Genomic DNA, 18,460 nt, shown 5'->3' on the forward strand with positions numbered 1-18,460 from the left:
CAGAAATTTTACATCATTTCGGATCAACAATATGTCATTCACATATTCTTATCAGAAATGTCGTAGCGCTCCCACTCACTTTATTGTAAATACAAGTTTCTAACAAACTTTGTATAAACCCAAAAACTTTGATCACTCCATCAAAGCGTATATTCTGACTCCGAGATGCTTGCTCTAGTCCATGGAAGGATCGCTGGAGCTAGCATACCTTTTAGCATCCTTAGGATCGACAAAACCTTTCTGATTGTATCACATACAACCTTTCCTTACGAAAACTGGTAAGGAAACTTGTTTTGACATCCATCTGCCAGATTTCATAAATGCAGCTAATGCTAACATGATTCCGACGGACTTAAGCATCGCTACGGATGGGAAAATCTCATCGTAGTCAACTCCTTGAACTTGTGGAAATACTCTTTGCCACAAGTCGAGCTTCATAGACGGCAACATTACCGTCCACGTTCGTCTTCTTCTTAAAAATCCATTTATCTCGGATTTAATGGCTTCTAACCATTTGTCGGAATATGGGCCCACCATCGCTTCTCCATAGCTCATAGGTTCATCGTTGTCCAACAACATGACTTCCAAGACAGGATCACGTACTACTCTGAAGTATTACGCATCCTCGTCGTCCTACGAGGTTTGGTAGTGACTTGATCCGAAGTTTCATGATCACTATCATAAGCTTCCACTTCAATTGGTGTAGGTGCCACAGGAACAACTTCCTGTGCCCTGCTACACACTAGTTGAAGTGACGGTTCAATAACCTTATCAAGTCTCCACCATCCTCCCACTCAATTCTTCCGAGAGAAACTTTTCCTCGAGAAAGGACCTGTTTCTAGAAGCAATTACTTTTGCTTCCAGATCTGAAATAGGAGGTATACCCAACTGTTTTGGGTATTCTTATGAAGATGCATTTATCCGCTTTGGGTTCGAGCTTATCAGCCTGAAACTTATTCACATAAGCATCGCAGCCCCAAACTTTTAAGAAACGACAACTTAGGTTTCTCTAAACGCTGTCGTCTCAACGGAATTGCGTGGTGCCCCTTTTAAAGTGAATGTGGTTGTCTCTAATGCCTAACCCATAAACGATAGTGGTAATTCGATAAGAGACATCATGGTATGCACCATATCCAATAGGGTGCTTATGATGTTCGGACACACCATCACACTATGGTGTTCCAGGCGGTATTAATTGTGAAACACTTTCCACAATGTCTTTAATTGTGTGCCAAACTCGTAACTCAGATACTCATCTCTATGATCATATCACAGACATTTTATCCTCTTGTCACGACGATCTTCAACTTCACTCTGAAATTACTTGAACCTTTCAATAATTCAGACTTGTGTTTCATCAAGTAAATACACTCAGCATCTACTCAAATCATCTGTGAAGTAAGAACATAACGATATCCACTGCATGCCCCAGCACTCATTGGACTGCATACATCAAAATGTATTACTTCCAATAAGTTGCTCTCTTGTTCCATCTTACTGAAAACGAGGCCTTTCAGTCATCTTGCCCATGTGGTATGATTTGCATGTCTCAAGTGATTCAAAATCAAGTGAGTCCAAATGATCCATCTGCATGGAGTTTCTTCATGCATATATACCAATAGACATGGTTCGCATGTCTCATTCTTTTCAAAAAACGAGTGAGTCCAAAGATCCATCTACATGGAGCTTCTTCATGCGTTCTATACCAATATGACTCAAGTGGCAGTGCCACAAGTATGTGGTACTATCATTACTATCTTATATCTTTTGGCATCAACATGTGTATCACTACGATCGAGATTCATTTTAGGTGCAAGACCATTGAAGGTATTATTCAAATAAATAGAGTAACCATTATTCTCCTTAAATGAATAACCGTATTGCGATAAACATAATCCAATCATGTTTGTGCTCAACGCAAACACCAATCTCGATGGTAGAGGGAGCATGCGATGCTTGATCACATCAACCTTGGAAACACTTCCAACACACATCGTCATCTCACCTTTAGCTAGTGTCCATTTATTCCGCAGCTTTTATTTCGAGTTACTAACACTTAGCAACCGAACCGGTATCTAATACCCTGGTGCTGCTAGGAGTACTAGTAAAGTACACATTCATATAACGTATATCCAATATACTTCTGTCGACCTTGCCTGCCTTCTCATCTACCAAGTATCTAGGGTAGTACTGCTTCAGTGACCGTTCCCCTCATTACAGAAGCACTTAGTCTCGGGTTTGGGTTCAATCTTGGGATTCTTCCCTAGAGCAGCAAATGATTTGTTGTTTCATGAAGTATCCCTTTTGCCCTTGCCCTTCTAGAAACTAGTGGTTTTACTAACCATCAACAATTGATGCTCCTTCTTGATTTCTACTTTCGCGGTGTCAAACATCGCGAGTTGCTCAAGGATCATCATCTATCCTTGATATTTATAGTTCATCACAAAGTTCTACTAGCTTGGTGGCAGTGACTATGGAGAACTATCACTATCTCATCTAGGGGATTAACTCCCACTCGATTCAAGCGATTGTGGTACTCAGACAATCTGAGCACATGCTCAACGATTGAGCTTTTCTCCCTTAGTTTGCAGGCTTAAGAAACTTGTCAGAGGTCTCATACCTCTTGACGTGGGCACTAGTCTGAAATCCCAATTTCAGTGTTCGCAACATCTCACATGTTCTGCGACGTTTCAAAAACGTCTCTGGTGCCACAATTCTAAACCGTTAGCATTGCGCACTGAACTACCACGTAGTCATCAAAACGTGTATGTCAGATGTTTCGTAACATCTACAGACGACGCTGAGGTTCAGCACACCGAGCGGTGCATTAAGGACATAAGCCTTCTGTGCAGCAATGAGGACAATCCTCAGTTTACGGACCCAGTCCGCATAATTGCTACTATTAACTTTCAACTAAATTTTCTCTAGGAACATATTTTAAACAGTAGAACTAAAGCGCAAGCTATGACATAATTTGCAAAGACCTTTTGACTATGTTCATGATAATGAAGTTATCTGATTAATGAACTCCCACTCAGATATACATCCCTCTAGTCATCTAAGCGATACATGATCCGAGTCAAACTAGGTCGTGTCCGATCATCACGTGAGACGGACTAGTCATCATCGGTGAACATCTCCATGTTGATCGTATCTTCTATACGACTCATGCTCGACCTTTCGGTCTCTTGTGTTCCGAGGCCATGTCTGTACATGCTAGGCTCGTCAAGTCAACCTAAGTGTTTTGCATGTGTTCCGAGGCCATGTCTGTACATGCTAGGCTCGTCAACACCCGTTGTATTCGAACGTTAGAATCTATCACACCCGATCATCACGTGGTGCTTCGAAACAACGAACCTTCGCAACGGTGCACAGTTAGGGGGAACACGTCTCTTGAAATTATTATAAGGGATCATCTTACTTACTACCGTCGTTCTAAGCAAATAAGATGCATAACATGATAAACATCACATGCAATCAAATAGTGACATGATATGGCCAATATCATTTTGCTCCTTTGATCTCCATCTTCGGGGCACCATGATCATCTTTGTCACCGGCATGACACCATGATCTCCATCATCATGATCTCCATCATTGTGTCTTCATGAAGTTGTCACGCCAACGATTACTTCTACTTCTATGGCTAACGCGCTTAGCAATAAAGTAAAGTAATTTACATGGCGTTATTCAATGACACGCAGGTCATACAAAAAATAAAGACAACTCCTATGGCTCCTGCCGGTTGTCATACTCATCGACATGCAAGTCGTGATTCCTATTACAAGAATATGATCAATCTCATACATCACATATATCATTCATCACATCTTCTGGCCATATCACATCACATAGCACATGCTGCAAAAACAAGTTAGACGTCCTCTAATTGTTGTTGCAAGTTTTTACGTGGCTTGTATAGGTTTCTAGCAAGAACGTTTCTTACCTACGTAAAACCACAACGTGATATGCCAATTTCTATTTACCCTTCATAAGGACCCTTTTCATCGAATCCGTTCCGACTAAAGTGGGAGAGACAGACACCCGCTAGCCACCTTATGCAACTAGTGCATGTCAGACGGTGGAACCTGTCTCACGTAAGCGTACGTGTAAGGTCGGTCCGGGCCGCTTCATCCCACAATGCCGCCGAAACAAGATAAGACTAGTAGCGGCAAGAAGAATTGGCAACATCGACGCCCACAACTACTTTGTGTTCTACTCATGCATAGAAACTACGCATAGACCTAGCTCTGATACCACTATCGGGGAACGTAGCAGAAATTCAAAATTTTCTACGCATCACCAAGATCAATCTATGGAGTAATCTAGCAACGAGGGGAGGGGGAGTGCATCTACATACCCTTGTAGATCGCGATGCGGAAGCGTTGCAAGAACGCGGATGAGGGAGTCGTACTCGTAGCGATTCAGATCGCGGTTGATTCTGATCTGAGCACCGAAGAACGGTGCCTCCGCGTTCAACACACGTGCAGCCCGGTGATGTCTCCCACGCCTTGATCCAGCAAGGAGAGAGGGAGAGGTTGGGGAAGACTCCATCCAGCAGCAGCACGACGGCGTGGTGGTGATGGAGGAGTGTGGCAATCCCGCAGGGCTTCGCCAAGCACCGCGGGAGAGGAGGAGGAAGAAGAGGGGTAGGGCTGCACCGAAAGAGAGACGTTCTCATGTGTCTTGGGCAGCCCAAACCTCAACTATATATAGGGGGGGAGGGGGCTGCGCCCCCCTCTAGGGTTCCCACCCCAAGAGGAGGCGGCCAGCCCTAGATCCCATCCAAGGGGGGCGGCCAAGGGGAGGAGAGGGGGGGCGCCCCACTAGATGGGCCCTAAGGCCCATCTGGACCTAGGGTTTGCCCCTCCCACTCTCCCATGCGCCTTGGGCCTTGGTGGGGGGGCGCACCAGCCCACCTGGTGCTGGTCCCCTCCCACACTTGGCCCACGCAGCCTTCTGGGGCTGGTGGCCCCACTTGGTGGACCCCCGGGACCCTCCCGGTGGTCCCGGTACATTACCGATATCACCCGAAACTTTTCCGGTGACCAAAACAGGACTTCCCATATATAAATCTTTACCTCCGGACCATTCCGGAACTCCTCCTGACGTCCGGGATCTCATCCGGGACTCCGAACAACATTCGGTAACCACGTACATACTTTCCCTATAACCCTAGCGTCATCGAACCTTAAGTGTGTAGACCCTACGGGTTCGGGAACCATGCAGACATGACCGAGACGTTCTCCGGTCAATAACCAACAGCGGGATCTGGATACCCATGTTGGCTCCCACATGTTCCATGATGATCTCATCGGATGAACCACGATGTCGGGGATTCAATCAATCCCGTATGCAATTCTTTTTGTCTATCGATATGTTACTTGCCCGAGATTCGATCGTCGGTATCCCTATACCTTGTTCAATCTCGTTATCGGCAAGTCTCTTTACTCGTTCCGTAAATCACATCATCCCGTGATCAACTCCTTGGTCACACTGTGCACATTATGATGATGTCCTACCGAGTGGGCCCAGAGATACCTCTCCGTTTACACGGAGTGACAAATCCCAGTCTCGATTCGTGCCAACCCAACAGACAGTTTCGGAGATACCTGTAGTGCACCTTTATAGTCACCCAGTTACGTTGTGACGTTTGGTACACCCAAAGCATTCCTACGGTATCCGGGAGTTGCACAATCTCATGGTCTAAGGAACTGATACTTGACATTAGAAAAGCTCTGAGCATACGAACTACACGATCTTGTGCTAGGCTTAGGATTGGGTCTTGTCCATCACATCATTCTCCTAATGATGTGATCTCGTTATCAATGACATCCAATGTCCATGGTCAGGAAACCGTAACCATCTATTGATCAATGAGCTAGTCAACTAGAGGCTTACTAAGGACATGGTGTTGTCTATGTATCCACACATGTATCTGAGTTTCCTATCAATACAATTCTAGCATGGATAATAAACGATTATCATGAACAAGGAAATATAATAATAACCAATTTATTATTGCCTCTAGGGCATATTTCCAACAGCTCCTACATATTCTACGAAGATCTTTATCGGTCAAACCGCATAACAACATACGTTGTTCCCTTTGTCATCAGTATGTTACTTGCCCGAGATTCGATCGTCGGTATCATCATACCTAGTTCAATCTCGTTACCGGCAAGTCTCTTTACTCATTCCGTAATGCATCATCCCGTAACTAACTCATTAGTCATATTGCTGGCAAGGCTTATAGTGATGAGCATTACCGAGAGGGCCCAGATATACCTCTCCGATACTGGGAGTGACAAATCCTAATCTCGATCTATGCCAACTCAACAAACATCATCGGAGACACCTGTAGAGCATCTTTATAATCACCTAGTTACGTTGTGACGTTTCATAGCACACAAAGTGTTCCTCCGGTATTCGGGAGTTGCATAATCTCATAGTCAAAGGAACATGTATAAGTCATGATGAAAGCAATAGCAATAAAACTAAACGTTTATTAATGCTAAGCTAACGGATGGGTCTTGTCCATCACATCATTCTCTAATGATGTGATCCCGTTCATCAAAGGACAACACATGTCTATGGCTAGAAAACTTAACCATCTTTGATTAACGGGCTAGTCAAGTAGAGGCATACTAGGGACACTCTGTTTGTCTATGTATTCACACATGTACTAAGTTTCCGGTTAATACAATTCTAGCATGAATAATAAACATTTATCATGATATAAGGAAATATAAATAACAACTTTATTATTGCCTCTAGGGCATATTTCCTTCAGTCTCCCACTTGCACTAGAGTCAATAATCTAGTTACATAGTAATGATTCTAACACCCATGGAGTCTTGGTGCTGATCATGTTTTGCTCGTGAGAGAGGCTTAATCAACGGGTCTGCAACATTCAGATCCGTATGTATCTTGCAAATCTCTATGTCTCCCTCCTTGACTTGATCGCGGATGGAATTGAAGCGTCTCTTGATGTATTTGATTCTCTTGTGAAATCTGGATTCCTTCGCCAAGGAAATTGCTCCAGTATTGTCATAAAAGATTTTCATTGGATCCGATGCACTAGGTATTACACCTAGATCGGATATGAACTCCTTCGTCCAGACTCCTTCATTTGCTGCTTCCGAAGTAGCTATGTACTCCGCTTCACACGTAGATCCCGCCACGACGCTCTGTTTAGAACTGCACCAACTGACAGCTCCACCATTCAATATAAATACATATCCGGTTTGTGACTTAGAGTCATCCGGATCAGTGTCAAAGCTTGCATCGACATAACCATTTACGACGAGCTCTTTGTCACCTCCATAAACGAGAAACATATCCTTAGTCCTTTTCAGGTATTTCAGGATGTTCTTCACCGCTGTACAGTGATCCACTCCTCGATTACTTTGGTACCTCCCTGCTAAACTAATAGCAAGGCACACATCAGGTCTGGTACACAACATTGCATACATGATAGAACCTATGGCTGAGGCATAGGGAATGACTTTCACTTTCTATCTATCTTCTGCAGTGGTCGGGCATTGAGTCTGATTCAACTTCACACCTTGTAACACAGGCAAGAACCCTTTCTTTGACTGATCCAATATAATGTCAAGCAAGACTCGCTTTAGGCGGTTTCAGATCACCTTGGATGCTATCTTATAAAGAACATTGCATAGGTTAATAGGTCAAAACTGTGACAACAAGTTGGGATTCTTCACCTTTGGAATTAACACGAGAATAGTGCCGTTGACGCATTCTGCAGACTCCCTACCATTACGAATTAACTAACATGGGAAATTTTGATTGGAAAATGGAAGGGAAGGGGCCCGCCCGGAATTCAAAGGGGGAGGGGTGCAGATTATTTGAGGATGGAATGGTCTGTAGCCCTTTTGTAGCTCGCCCGTAGGTCTAGCATTTTTGGTTCTGCTGCATTTTGGCTCGTTGCCTTGTTGGCCCACGCGATCGGAGTTTTTGTTTTTGAGGAAACCATGTGTCCGAAGTTTTTCATTGTTGCACATTTGAGTCAGTGCAAACAAAATCTTCCACTAGTGGTGCAATGGTGCAGTCATTTTCCACAGGCTTGTATGGTTTCGAAAAAAATTGTTCCAAAAATTTCCTCGATCTTGCCCGCAACACAATGCCTCCATTATACATGGAAAAGGGCCAGACAAATGAATTGGTAAGAGAAGAGTTTTCGATTTTTAGGGCAGTTCCCTTTTTACCCTTTTCAGTTTGTTTCACTTTGATGAGTAAATGCAAATGTATGGATGTGAAATCGTCCCTTCTTTTGCAAATGAATTCCGAATTGCTTTTGCATTTCGAAATAATGACTTCAAAATGAATCAATGGTAAAAAAAAAACTATAGATAACACAAACATTGTGTGCAGTCCTAATACAGATATTACAACGTAGCAAAAAACCACCTAAGGTTACATAAAAGAAATAAATTTACGAGAGAATGCAAAAAAAAGTAACTTTCAACATGTTGATGGGCATGGGATTTATGTGCATCAACTACGTTAGTCTACTATGGTCCTTCCTTTTGGTAAATCTGATGAGAATAGTAGCCATGTATAGTTAATTACCTCGCTAGTACAAATTGATTGGCCGCCTACACTTGCTCCTGTTATCTGCCGTCTTCATCAGTCAAGGCGACGTTGCTGATGTACGACGATTCACCAAAGGAACTATTTGACTCTGGTAAGCTTGATAACCTAACGTTGAAGTAGGCCGGCTGTCGGGGCTCCGGCAGCGTGAGCCCCTCGCCGCTGAGCATGGCGACGACATCGGACATGCCGGGTCGATCGTCGGCGCTGTCCTGGACGCACAACAACGCCACCTGGACGCACTTCATCACCTCCGTCACCGGGTAGTCGACCCCGAGTACCTGATCGACCATCTCGTGCCATTTCGCCTCTTGCCACAACTGGTAAGCCTGATAGAATTAACACAAGGTTTGCAGTGAGCGGGCGCCTCTTTCAGGTTATCAGCAAAAACCAAAATTGTGGTTTTCCCGTTTGCAGAGAAGCGGATTTCAAGGACCAATTAACGCCATATGTACTTACGTATCCTGTGAGATTGAAGAATTTTCCATACTGGTAGAATCCTGCAGTCCTCTTCCCACTTATGATCTCCAGGAGCAAGACGCCAAAGCTGAAAACGTCGGATTTGGTGGAGAAGAGACCCTCTGAAGCATACTCTGGAGCGATGTAACCGCTGGTAAGATATAAAAAAAGAAGTGAAGTTGAGTTATAAGATCACCAACAAAGAGTACATTTCTATGTGTCTTTGATTTTTGTTAGTGAGGTACTCCCTCCGTTCCATATTACTTGTCCCTGATTTAATACAAAGTTGTACTAAATCAGCGACAAGTAATATGGAACGGAGCGAGTAGCTATGTGTCGTCAAATTTAATCAGGAGTGTGTATAACTTACTGCGTGCCGACGACCCTGGTCGTGTTGGCCTCCGTGACATTGGAGCAGAATATCCTCGCCAAACCGAAGTCCGAGATCTTGGGGTTCATGTCGCGATCCAAGAGGATGTTGCTCGCTTTTAGATCCCTGTGTATAACTCGCAAGCGGGAATGCTTGTGCATGTAAAGAAGCCCCTGGGCGATCCCATCGATTATTCGGAAGCGCCGCTCCCATTTCAGTATAGCCCCTTTCGCACTATCTGTACAGAAAAAATTGCAACGAGACGGGTAAGCGAATGAGATCTGGCAGAAGGAGATGCGTGCATGCGAGACTCTCTCGGTCTCTCTTGTTGTGCTTGTACCGAAGATGAAGCAATCCAAGCTTTTGTTGTGCATGTACTCGTATATGAGCATCTTCTCCTCGGCCTGGAGGCAGCAGCCCAAGAGCCTGACAAGGTTGGTGTGCTGAAGCTTGGCGATCAGCTGGATCTCGGTCTTGAATTCCATCAACCCCTGCACGGAGCAGGTAGAGAGCCTCTTGATTGCGACCTCAAGCCCGCCAGGCAGTTCACCCTGAAATACACATCACTTACATTTTACTACAATAGCATTGCACCGAATGATCCATTTGTGTGTAACTACCAGAAATTCAGTATTGTGTGTGCATGCGTTACTGCGTGTAAGAATTGTACCCTGTAAACAGCGCCAAAGCCGCCCTGACCGAGCTTGTAGTCGTCGGAGAAGTTTCTGGTGGCGTCTGCGATCTGGTCGAAATCGTAGAGCGAGAACTCAGAGTCGCTCTCTTCGATTTTCCATAGCTTCAGCACCTGCTCCATCTCCATGGACATGGTTGGTATGTTCACCGTCCCTGAGAGATTGGTCACTGATTAATTATACACTCATCAGTTCGAGATCCAGGCAGAATTGCAGGGCAACCATTTGCGAGAAGAACATGTTGTAATTAGCTACCTCTTCTTCGCCTTCTCACCCACATGAAACATGCCAAGAAGCCGCAGAGGAGCACGGTTACGGGGACTGCTATCGCGACGATCCAAAGCGTGTGCGTGTTGCTGCTCCCTGCACAGGCCGAGTTGAACAATGTCCCAAGTTGGATGAGAACGGTGTACCATAAAATGCTAGTACAAACTTTTGCAAGTGTATTTTTTAACAACATTTGTTTGCTAGAATTACAACAGTTGACGTCAATTTTTTAGTCTCTGGTGACTGCACATTGGTGATCGCTGCACGAGACATGTTGAAAAGAAATTCGCATACAGAGGGCGAAACCAATAAATTTAGTGGGGCCATGAGTCGTGATTTTTTTAACATGCTCCCTTTAATCCTCTCTTTTCACATGAACGATAAGAAGGTAAGAGTTGATCAAAAGAACTACTTAGTGCAATTTTTATCTCTCATGTGAAAAGAAAAGGTAAGAAAGAGCATATAATTGATATCTTCGCGATATTAATATATTCCCTTTTCGAAAAAAGAGCATGTTTCAAAACCCCTATACAAAGGCAAAACTGGCCGAGCACATCAAGCTCAAGGATGCTGATTGGACCTTCCGTGAGGGTAGGGGTTCAACGACGACCCAAGCGGAGTCCAACACACCAGGGGCCCGCCGGTGGAAGCTATCACATTTCAGCGTGGGGTCGACATGATGTGAACGTCCACGAAGGCAAAGCAAAGCAGCACAAGCAAGACCAGCATTTTATTAGATAATGATCGGACGAACCTACTACATGCTTGCGCATAAACAAAGGCTGAATTTGTCGCGTACATACGTGCATGACATGCATGCACATATGCATCCGGATTCTGTATGCACTACCTAAAGCTAGGCATGTGATGTGAGTGAGTGCGCGAGTCTGATCTGATATGTAGAACAAAGGTTGGCCGGTGGCCATGGCCGCGGAAATCATCAACAAAGAATAAGGACGAAAGGTTAAGTTGAATCGACGCAACTAATCATCAAAGGATCTCGTGGCGCACGTGGATCGGCCTATGGGTGTCGCTCGATCAACGGTAAAAAGCCGTGGGGTTGTGTGGGAAGAATAAATCAAATCTGACCACAAAACCCAGATCTAGCTATCTGTCGGCCACGCCAGGGTTAACAAGGAGATCTACTACTAGCAAAATCAGGGTGGCAATTGCCAGCTACACGTACGACCCACGAGTAATATTTGTAATTGTATAAACTGTCTTTGGCGCTGACTCTCTGTACAGAACGTACACGCAAGCTGACATATTTGCTGTAAGAAAAGTCATACAGTTCACGCAAAAAAAAAGGCATACTGCAGTACCATTTTTCCCGCAAGAAATCGGAAGTGGCCTACCAACTTAACGAGTGATTGGATCGGGTATCTTGTCAAGAGAAGAAAGGTGACTTGGATTGAGGACATATCTACGTCGTCGGTTCGAAATCTTTTAGAACTTCTGGATCTCACGTAAGAAGGCAAAGACTTGAACAGCTCCCGTCGTAAACTAGTTCATGAATGAACATATAATACTCTCGGATCCGTACGCATGGCGCACAAAACAATTCTTCGTCCCTATAGGCTGATGTGCACGGCCGGCATAATCTTCTATGGACATCAAAAGTCAAGCAGGTCCAACTTGAAGGCAAGCTAGGAAATTCTCTACTGCCACACTTGTGTTAGATCTTGAAAATATACAATTAATTTGCACGTAGTGATGATTTTCAGAGGGAATTTCTCTATGGTCTTTTTATCGTAGGCAAAGTATTTTCTTATTGCATGGATGAACAGAAACAATTTATCATCATGATTATATGTTCTTTGGGTATCATGATCATATGTTCATGTGTCATGACTACTAGAGTTAATCTTACTGTACCCCTCCAGAAAAAAGTTAATCTTACTGTTATAATATCGTTCAGAGAAAGTAATGCACTGACCAAATCTAGTAATTTATTAATTTTCATCAATGCATATATTCAGTGGTGGAGCTTGACTGGCATAACAGAGGGGCAATAGTCAAAGTATGAATGTTTAGAGGGGCCAAACGTAAATATGATGCATTTCCTCCCCAGGTAATTCAACTCACCCATTATTAAGAAAACAATAAGTCCAGCGAATTCAATACTCAATGAGGCAATATTTTCTTGTATTCGCGAATGACATACTAGGAGCGATTCTTCTTCAAAATCTCCAAATATACGCAAATCAGAAGTGCATATATACACTCATATAAAAGAAACTGCATACACACTACCGGAAGTCTAAACGTCGATCATTTTCATTCTCATTAGATCATTTTCATCCATGAACTGAAAGGATATGCAAACTCACGGCTAATACTCCACTACCATGAAGGAGGTCACTCTGCGGAACCAAATTAAGCAACGCACAAGCTGCCTCAGTTTGTAAACGGAGCAAAACTATTTACCAACTTGGGACACTAACTAATGCAATGCACGCCATTCCAGGTGACTTAAAATGGAGAAATTGCTACTGAACGGATTAAAAAAAGTGATTTGCAAATGTAAAAAGCTACGTCCTCCCTTCCAAAGTATGTGTCGTGAAGAACTAAAACCACGGCACTTGTTTTGAAGCAGATGGAGTACATCTAGATAGATAACAAGATTTTGGACTTACCTTTGGACGGATCCAGCAGGGGCGTGAGCGTCACCATGTCGCCGGTGGTCGCGAAGAAGATATCCTTCTCGTACCTGACGGCGCAGCGCACCCCAAGAATCCTCCCGCCCACCCTCCCGCTCAAGAACTTGGGCATCTGTTTGATGATGCCGGCGAGGCAGGCCCGGCACTGAGCCGTCGTGAGGTCCGGCGTGCACTGCGCCAGGCCGTACACGTTGATCTTGTCCGGCGGGAAGCCGGCCTGGCCCGTGGCGTACCTGCCGCTCACGTTGCTGGCCCTGTCCGCCACCGCGTTGGCCAGCCTCGTGACCAGGCCGTCGAACGCGGCGACGTTCCCTCTGGAAACGTTGTTCATGTTCGACGCTACGCTCTCGGGCGAGTTCACGGCGCCGGCGAGGAAGTCCTGGCTGTGGAACCGGATATGGCACTGGTCGTGATAGACGGTGACGTCCTTGCTGCGGCCGCAGAGGTTCACCGCGTCCTTGAACGCCCTGGAGAGGCACGCGCCGCAGTCGTCGCCGGTGTAGTCCCAGCGGCAGAGCGCCAAGCCGTACGCCGTGTCCGGCGCCCGGCCGAACGCGCCAGCGGAGAAGCCGGAGGCCGATGCGTTCTTGGGGAGCACCGCGGACATGCTGGCGAGGTTGGCCGCGAAGGTGCTGCTGGGCTGGTAGAGTCCATCGGCATCGCTCGTGGGGCCGCAGAAGTGGGAGAAAGCGTTGATCACCGGCACGGCTCCTTCATCGCCGGACGCCGGCGCTGGCAACGAGCTGGCGGAAACGAGGAGGAGCAAGAGGGCGAGCATGGTAGGTGCCAACTTGCTAATGGTATTGTGTAGCGGCTAAGTGTGGCACAAAAGCTAAGCTGCTCATTGGCATTGCTCAGTACTTATCTACGTAGTTGTGTTAATAGGCATCAACCCTAGTGAGAATTTTTTATCTTAATATACTTTAGTGGATGTACAGAAGTAAAAATATAGTTCTCCGGTCTCGGGTTTAGGTGAACTAAAGCTAATGGCTGGTTGCATTAGCTATGACAGCGAGGGTATGCTGGTTTTAACTCGAGGGTTGACTTTTTTTTGAAAGGGAGGCAAAAGCTTTGCCTCATCCATTAAGGGAGAATATAGTTTGTTATAAGTAATCCGAATACACGACATGAGATTACTCTCGCAAAATAATAGATAATTTCTTTGCACCGGCGATGACTCAAAGGTTGGCCTCGGTCTCAATGGAGGCAGGCAATATAGTCGGCGGTCTCGAGGGTTGACTTTGAGTACAAGCTGCGATCGGTGTTGAAAAAGAATAACGAAATTGCGTGCGTAACTCTTTGGACTCTACCCAGCGGCAGATGGTGTCGTTTTCGAGTTGTTTACAAGGACGGAGCGAAGATGGACTATCTTTTTTTTTGAGACAAGCGAAGATGGACTATCTGAATAAGAAGTCTTACATGCCACTGTCGCTGGTTTTGTTATCACAGCTGGTGGGCCCCGTGGACTTATCCACCCCTATACGTCTGCGGGCACATCCGGACGGCCCCTTATATCTCGTGTCCCTTGCCGAGATTGCGCCAGCCCTCTTCACTATGGTGTCGCGCCGTCGCCGCAAAGCCCGTTTTGTGGCGGACGGCCTCGCAAACCGGGCCTGTGTCACAGATATCCAGGGCGCTCTCGGGGTTGCCGCGACAGTCCAGTACATCGACATCTGGAGGTGCCTTCAACACGTCGCTCTCTCCACAACGCCTGATACCATCTCTTGACGCTGGACGGACTCCGGGCAGTACACGGCTGCATCCTGCTATAAGGCCATCTTCGCTGGTTCTATTCCTTCCCCGCACCACGAGCTGACCCGGCGCACCTGGGCTCCGCTGCGAGTCAGATTCTTCGCCTGGCTTGCGCTACAAGATCGGTGTTGGACAGCCGAGCGTCTCTCCCGGCACGGGCTCCCCCATGGCGATCGGTGTGTGCTCTGTGATCAGGCCCCCGAGACAATGCATCACCTCCTCATCGCATGTCCATTCTCGCGTGGAATATGGCACGGCATTCTCTCCGCCTACAGGCTGACGACGACGGCGGCGGCGCCGAGCGGCGACGAGGACTTCCTAGAGTGGTGGGCGTCCTCCATGGTCTCGGCCCCCTCCAGGCTTCGGAAAGGCCTTGCCTCCCTCGTCATTCTCATCGCCTGGAGCATCTGGAAGCACCGCAACGCATGCACCTTCGATGGCGAGCACCCATCTACTTCACGTCTTACTCAGATTATCCGGGACGAAGCCCATTCATGGGCCTCCGCGGGTGCCGGGGGCCTAGCGGCCATTATCCCCGCGAGAAATCCGTAAACTCTCATGTAGGGGCTGCGCATCCCCCCTAGTTTCTTCTCTCGCTTGGACCTGATTACGCTTGTGTAATCTGATCCCACTTACTTTCTTGTTCCTCCCCTGTCAATGAAATGATACGCTTCGGCGAAAAAAAAATCCATGCAAATTCTTGTATGTCCATTATACACGTCAATGGTGTAGTAAATAACAAATGTTTGTACTAGCAAAAATACATAATTCTTACATAAATTTTATTTTAAGTGCACAACCCAAACATTAGCTCTTTGGTTTCATTGTAGGTTCACATATGCTCCACAAGATTATTGGTAGCTGCGTGTGCACCTGATGATCTCGAAGTTTCTGATGCATATGTAGAAAGTTCGTAACCTGATTTGTATCTTGATCTTTTGGGATTTGAACTTATTCTCCATGGTTCGGGCAACACCATCAACCTCGTTCTCGACAATCATATTGTGCAAAATAACACAACATGTCATGAACTGCCATAAAGTTTTTGATTCCCAAATCATTGCAGCTCCACAAATAATTCCTCAACGAGCTTGAAGCACTCCGAATGCCCTCTCCACATCCTTTCTAGCTGCTTCCTGCATTGTTGCAAAGTGGCTTTGTTTGTTGCCGTTTGGTTCGCATATGGTCTTCACAAACGCCCCCCGTTGAGGATAGATGTCATTGGCAAGATAGTAACCCATGTTGTAGTCATGGCCGTTGACACTGTAGTTACACGACGGTGATTTCCCATTACAAGGGCTCCTGAACACCGGAGAGTGTTGAAGCACATTGATTTCACTGTGACAACCCAGCATTCCAAAGAAAGTATGCCAAACCATAAGTCATGTGATGCCACTGCTTCTAGTACGATGGTGGTCTCTTTAGTGTGATCTTGATACATTCCCCGCAAACTTTTGGGGTAGTTCTTCCATTGCCAATGATTGCAATCAATTGACCTGAGAATTTCTGAAAACCCTCTGGCCTCTCCAATGGTCAACAACTTTTTTGTGTTCTGCACACTTGGTTCTCTCAGGTACTCTGCTCCAAACACCTCACCTTTGCGCGGGAAAACCTCACAGTAGTATTCAGGCATGTGCTCTCCCTCATCCTGACCATCTCACCAACGGCAGTACCAAGTGCAAGAATCCTCAGCCATGCATTCCTTCTTAGCACAGAAAGATAGTTGGCCGTAGCAATCCCTTGTGAGATTGAAGTAATCATCGTGTGCCTCCACTCCCTCCATAATGCGCAAAAACAATAGTTTTCGCATGCGAAAACGGCGACGAAACCATGGATCATCCGGGAAAGTTAGGTTTGGAGCAAAGTAGTCATTCTGCAGTAGCCGTGCTCCGGAGACTCCATCCTGATTGAACACTATTCCCCCTTTGATTGAGCCCTTGAAGTTGAAAATATGCTCCACCTGGCGGTCCATTTCCTCTTGCATGTTCATCTTCATTTCTTCGTTGGAATCCAACGAAACAAAAAACTCATCTTGAATCATTTGATCAAGCTCTGTCGTCCATACTCCTTGTCCGACGAAACATCGGAATTCATCGTTTTCCCTAAAGAAATCACAAAAAACCGGGTCGGACAATGTGTCGAACACATAGAGCGCAAGGGGCAGCCCAAGAGTTGCCAGATGTACTGCGGCGGCGTCCGAGCCGGCGAGGACAAGAGAGAGGAGTGTTTTGCTTGTGCTGGCGGCAGAGAGGCTCGGAATGGCCACAGAGCGCACACGGCGGCGGAGCTGCAAGACGGGCGTCGCGGAGGAGGAAAAGAGAGGAGAGAGCAAATGGATTTGGTAGGGCGAGGGGGTGGATTTGATGCAATTTGTGGTGGGGTAGGGCTGTCGGGTCCGACGTGACGGAGGCGCACGGGCGCCATATATCCGCCTAGATTTGGGCTGGATATGAGGTACGCCCGGGCGTTTGAGGCGTCTGTCTGGTCACTTTCTAGTGACCGGTCACTGACTGGACCGTACACCCGAGCTTTTGAGACGGATTTGGGACGCCCGTCTGTAGCTTACGAGATTTGGTCCAGTCTTTGGATTTGGATAGAGTGGAGCGTCGAATAATATTGAGGCACACAAAATTCGGGGGATACGTCCCATAATTCATAAAACATTTGTGTAGGCCTCCCTCAGAAAAGAAAAATTATGGTCCCTAGACCAAAAACGTGTAGATCCAGCTCCACAAACAGGGCAGAAAGCCGCCCTGTTTGTATGAAAAAAGGACAAAAGAACTAAACTTGTAGTGGATACCTAGTTTCTGAAAAATGCTTCCAGAATATAAACGTCGTGAACGGTGGGAGGTCAAAGAAAAATAATTGACCTCCAAATGAAAGTGATAAACCAGTCTCTAACTTGCATTTTCCCTACTCTTTTGGTAACCGTACGTGCCGGCCGGTTCTAGTCTTTGTTCCAGACATTAATCGTACGGTTGTACTCCATCTGTTTACAAATATAAGATGTTCATTTTTTTTTCTGAATCAAATGTATATAAAATTATAGATACGTTTTAGTATGTTTGTTCACTTATTTCAGTTCAAATATAATTCATATTGGAATATCCAAAACATCTTATATTTGTGAGCCGAGAGAGTACTTCATAAGTACTACATCTGTTTCTAAATATCTAATATTGTTAAAAAGAATCTTATATTTTGATACGAAGGAAGTATTTAAGAATAAAGGGTGTACTTGCGATCTTCATGACCTACCTCGGATCTGAAATCTAGAGGTTTCCTCTCAAGGAATGGAAACAGCCAATTTAGCATTAGCGCAGTTTAAAGCCACTTGTTGCTGTCTACAGATAATCACCAATAAAGAAGTAGGTCTCTGATGCATATGGAGCTAGATTTGGATGCTGCCGGTTCCAACTCGTTGCCTGCAGAAATTTCCAACTTGTAAATGCTGAACCGTGCGCACAGGTGCTATACACGGCTGTTTTCGCTCGGCATAACGTGCGCCCCGAACTATTGCTATATTTCTTAAACCGAACATCCAAATTACAAGCCATTTTCACTTGTTCCCGACATTCAGACCATTGCAATTAGATCGCATTTTGATTGATTCCGATAATTTTTTAACATAACTTTTACTTTGAACG

The 18,460-nt window shown here is 45.7% G+C and overlaps 1 protein-coding gene across 2 annotated transcripts; it reads right to left on the reverse strand.

Moving 5' to 3' along the window:
• Positions 1-7,984: 7,984 nt before the first annotated feature.
• Positions 7,985-13,929, reverse strand: LOC109766811 (cysteine-rich receptor-like protein kinase 10). Of its 2 annotated transcripts, none has more exons than XM_020325584.4 (7): positions 13,038-13,929; positions 10,390-10,497; positions 10,113-10,288; positions 9,783-9,993; positions 9,443-9,680; positions 9,073-9,223; positions 7,985-8,942 (listed from the first exon to the last, which is right to left on the reverse strand). In XM_020325584.4, exons 1-7 carry the CDS (start codon positions 13,837-13,839, stop codon positions 8,634-8,636), a joined length of 1,995 nt encoding a protein of 664 aa, XP_020181173.1. In that variant the 5' UTR covers positions 13,840-13,929; the 3' UTR covers positions 7,985-8,633. The 2 variants fall into 2 exon arrangements, with proteins under 2 accessions (XP_020181173.1, XP_020181167.1); XM_020325578.4 differs by having other exon boundaries at positions 10,113-10,303; positions 13,038-13,927.
• Between the last annotated feature and the right edge of the window lie 4,531 nt (positions 13,930-18,460).

This window comes from Aegilops tauschii, chromosome 2, assembly GCF_002575655.3.
Source record: "Aegilops tauschii subsp. strangulata cultivar AL8/78 chromosome 2, Aet v6.0, whole genome shotgun sequence".
NCBI classification, from domain to species: domain Eukaryota; kingdom Viridiplantae; phylum Streptophyta; class Magnoliopsida; order Poales; family Poaceae; genus Aegilops; species Aegilops tauschii.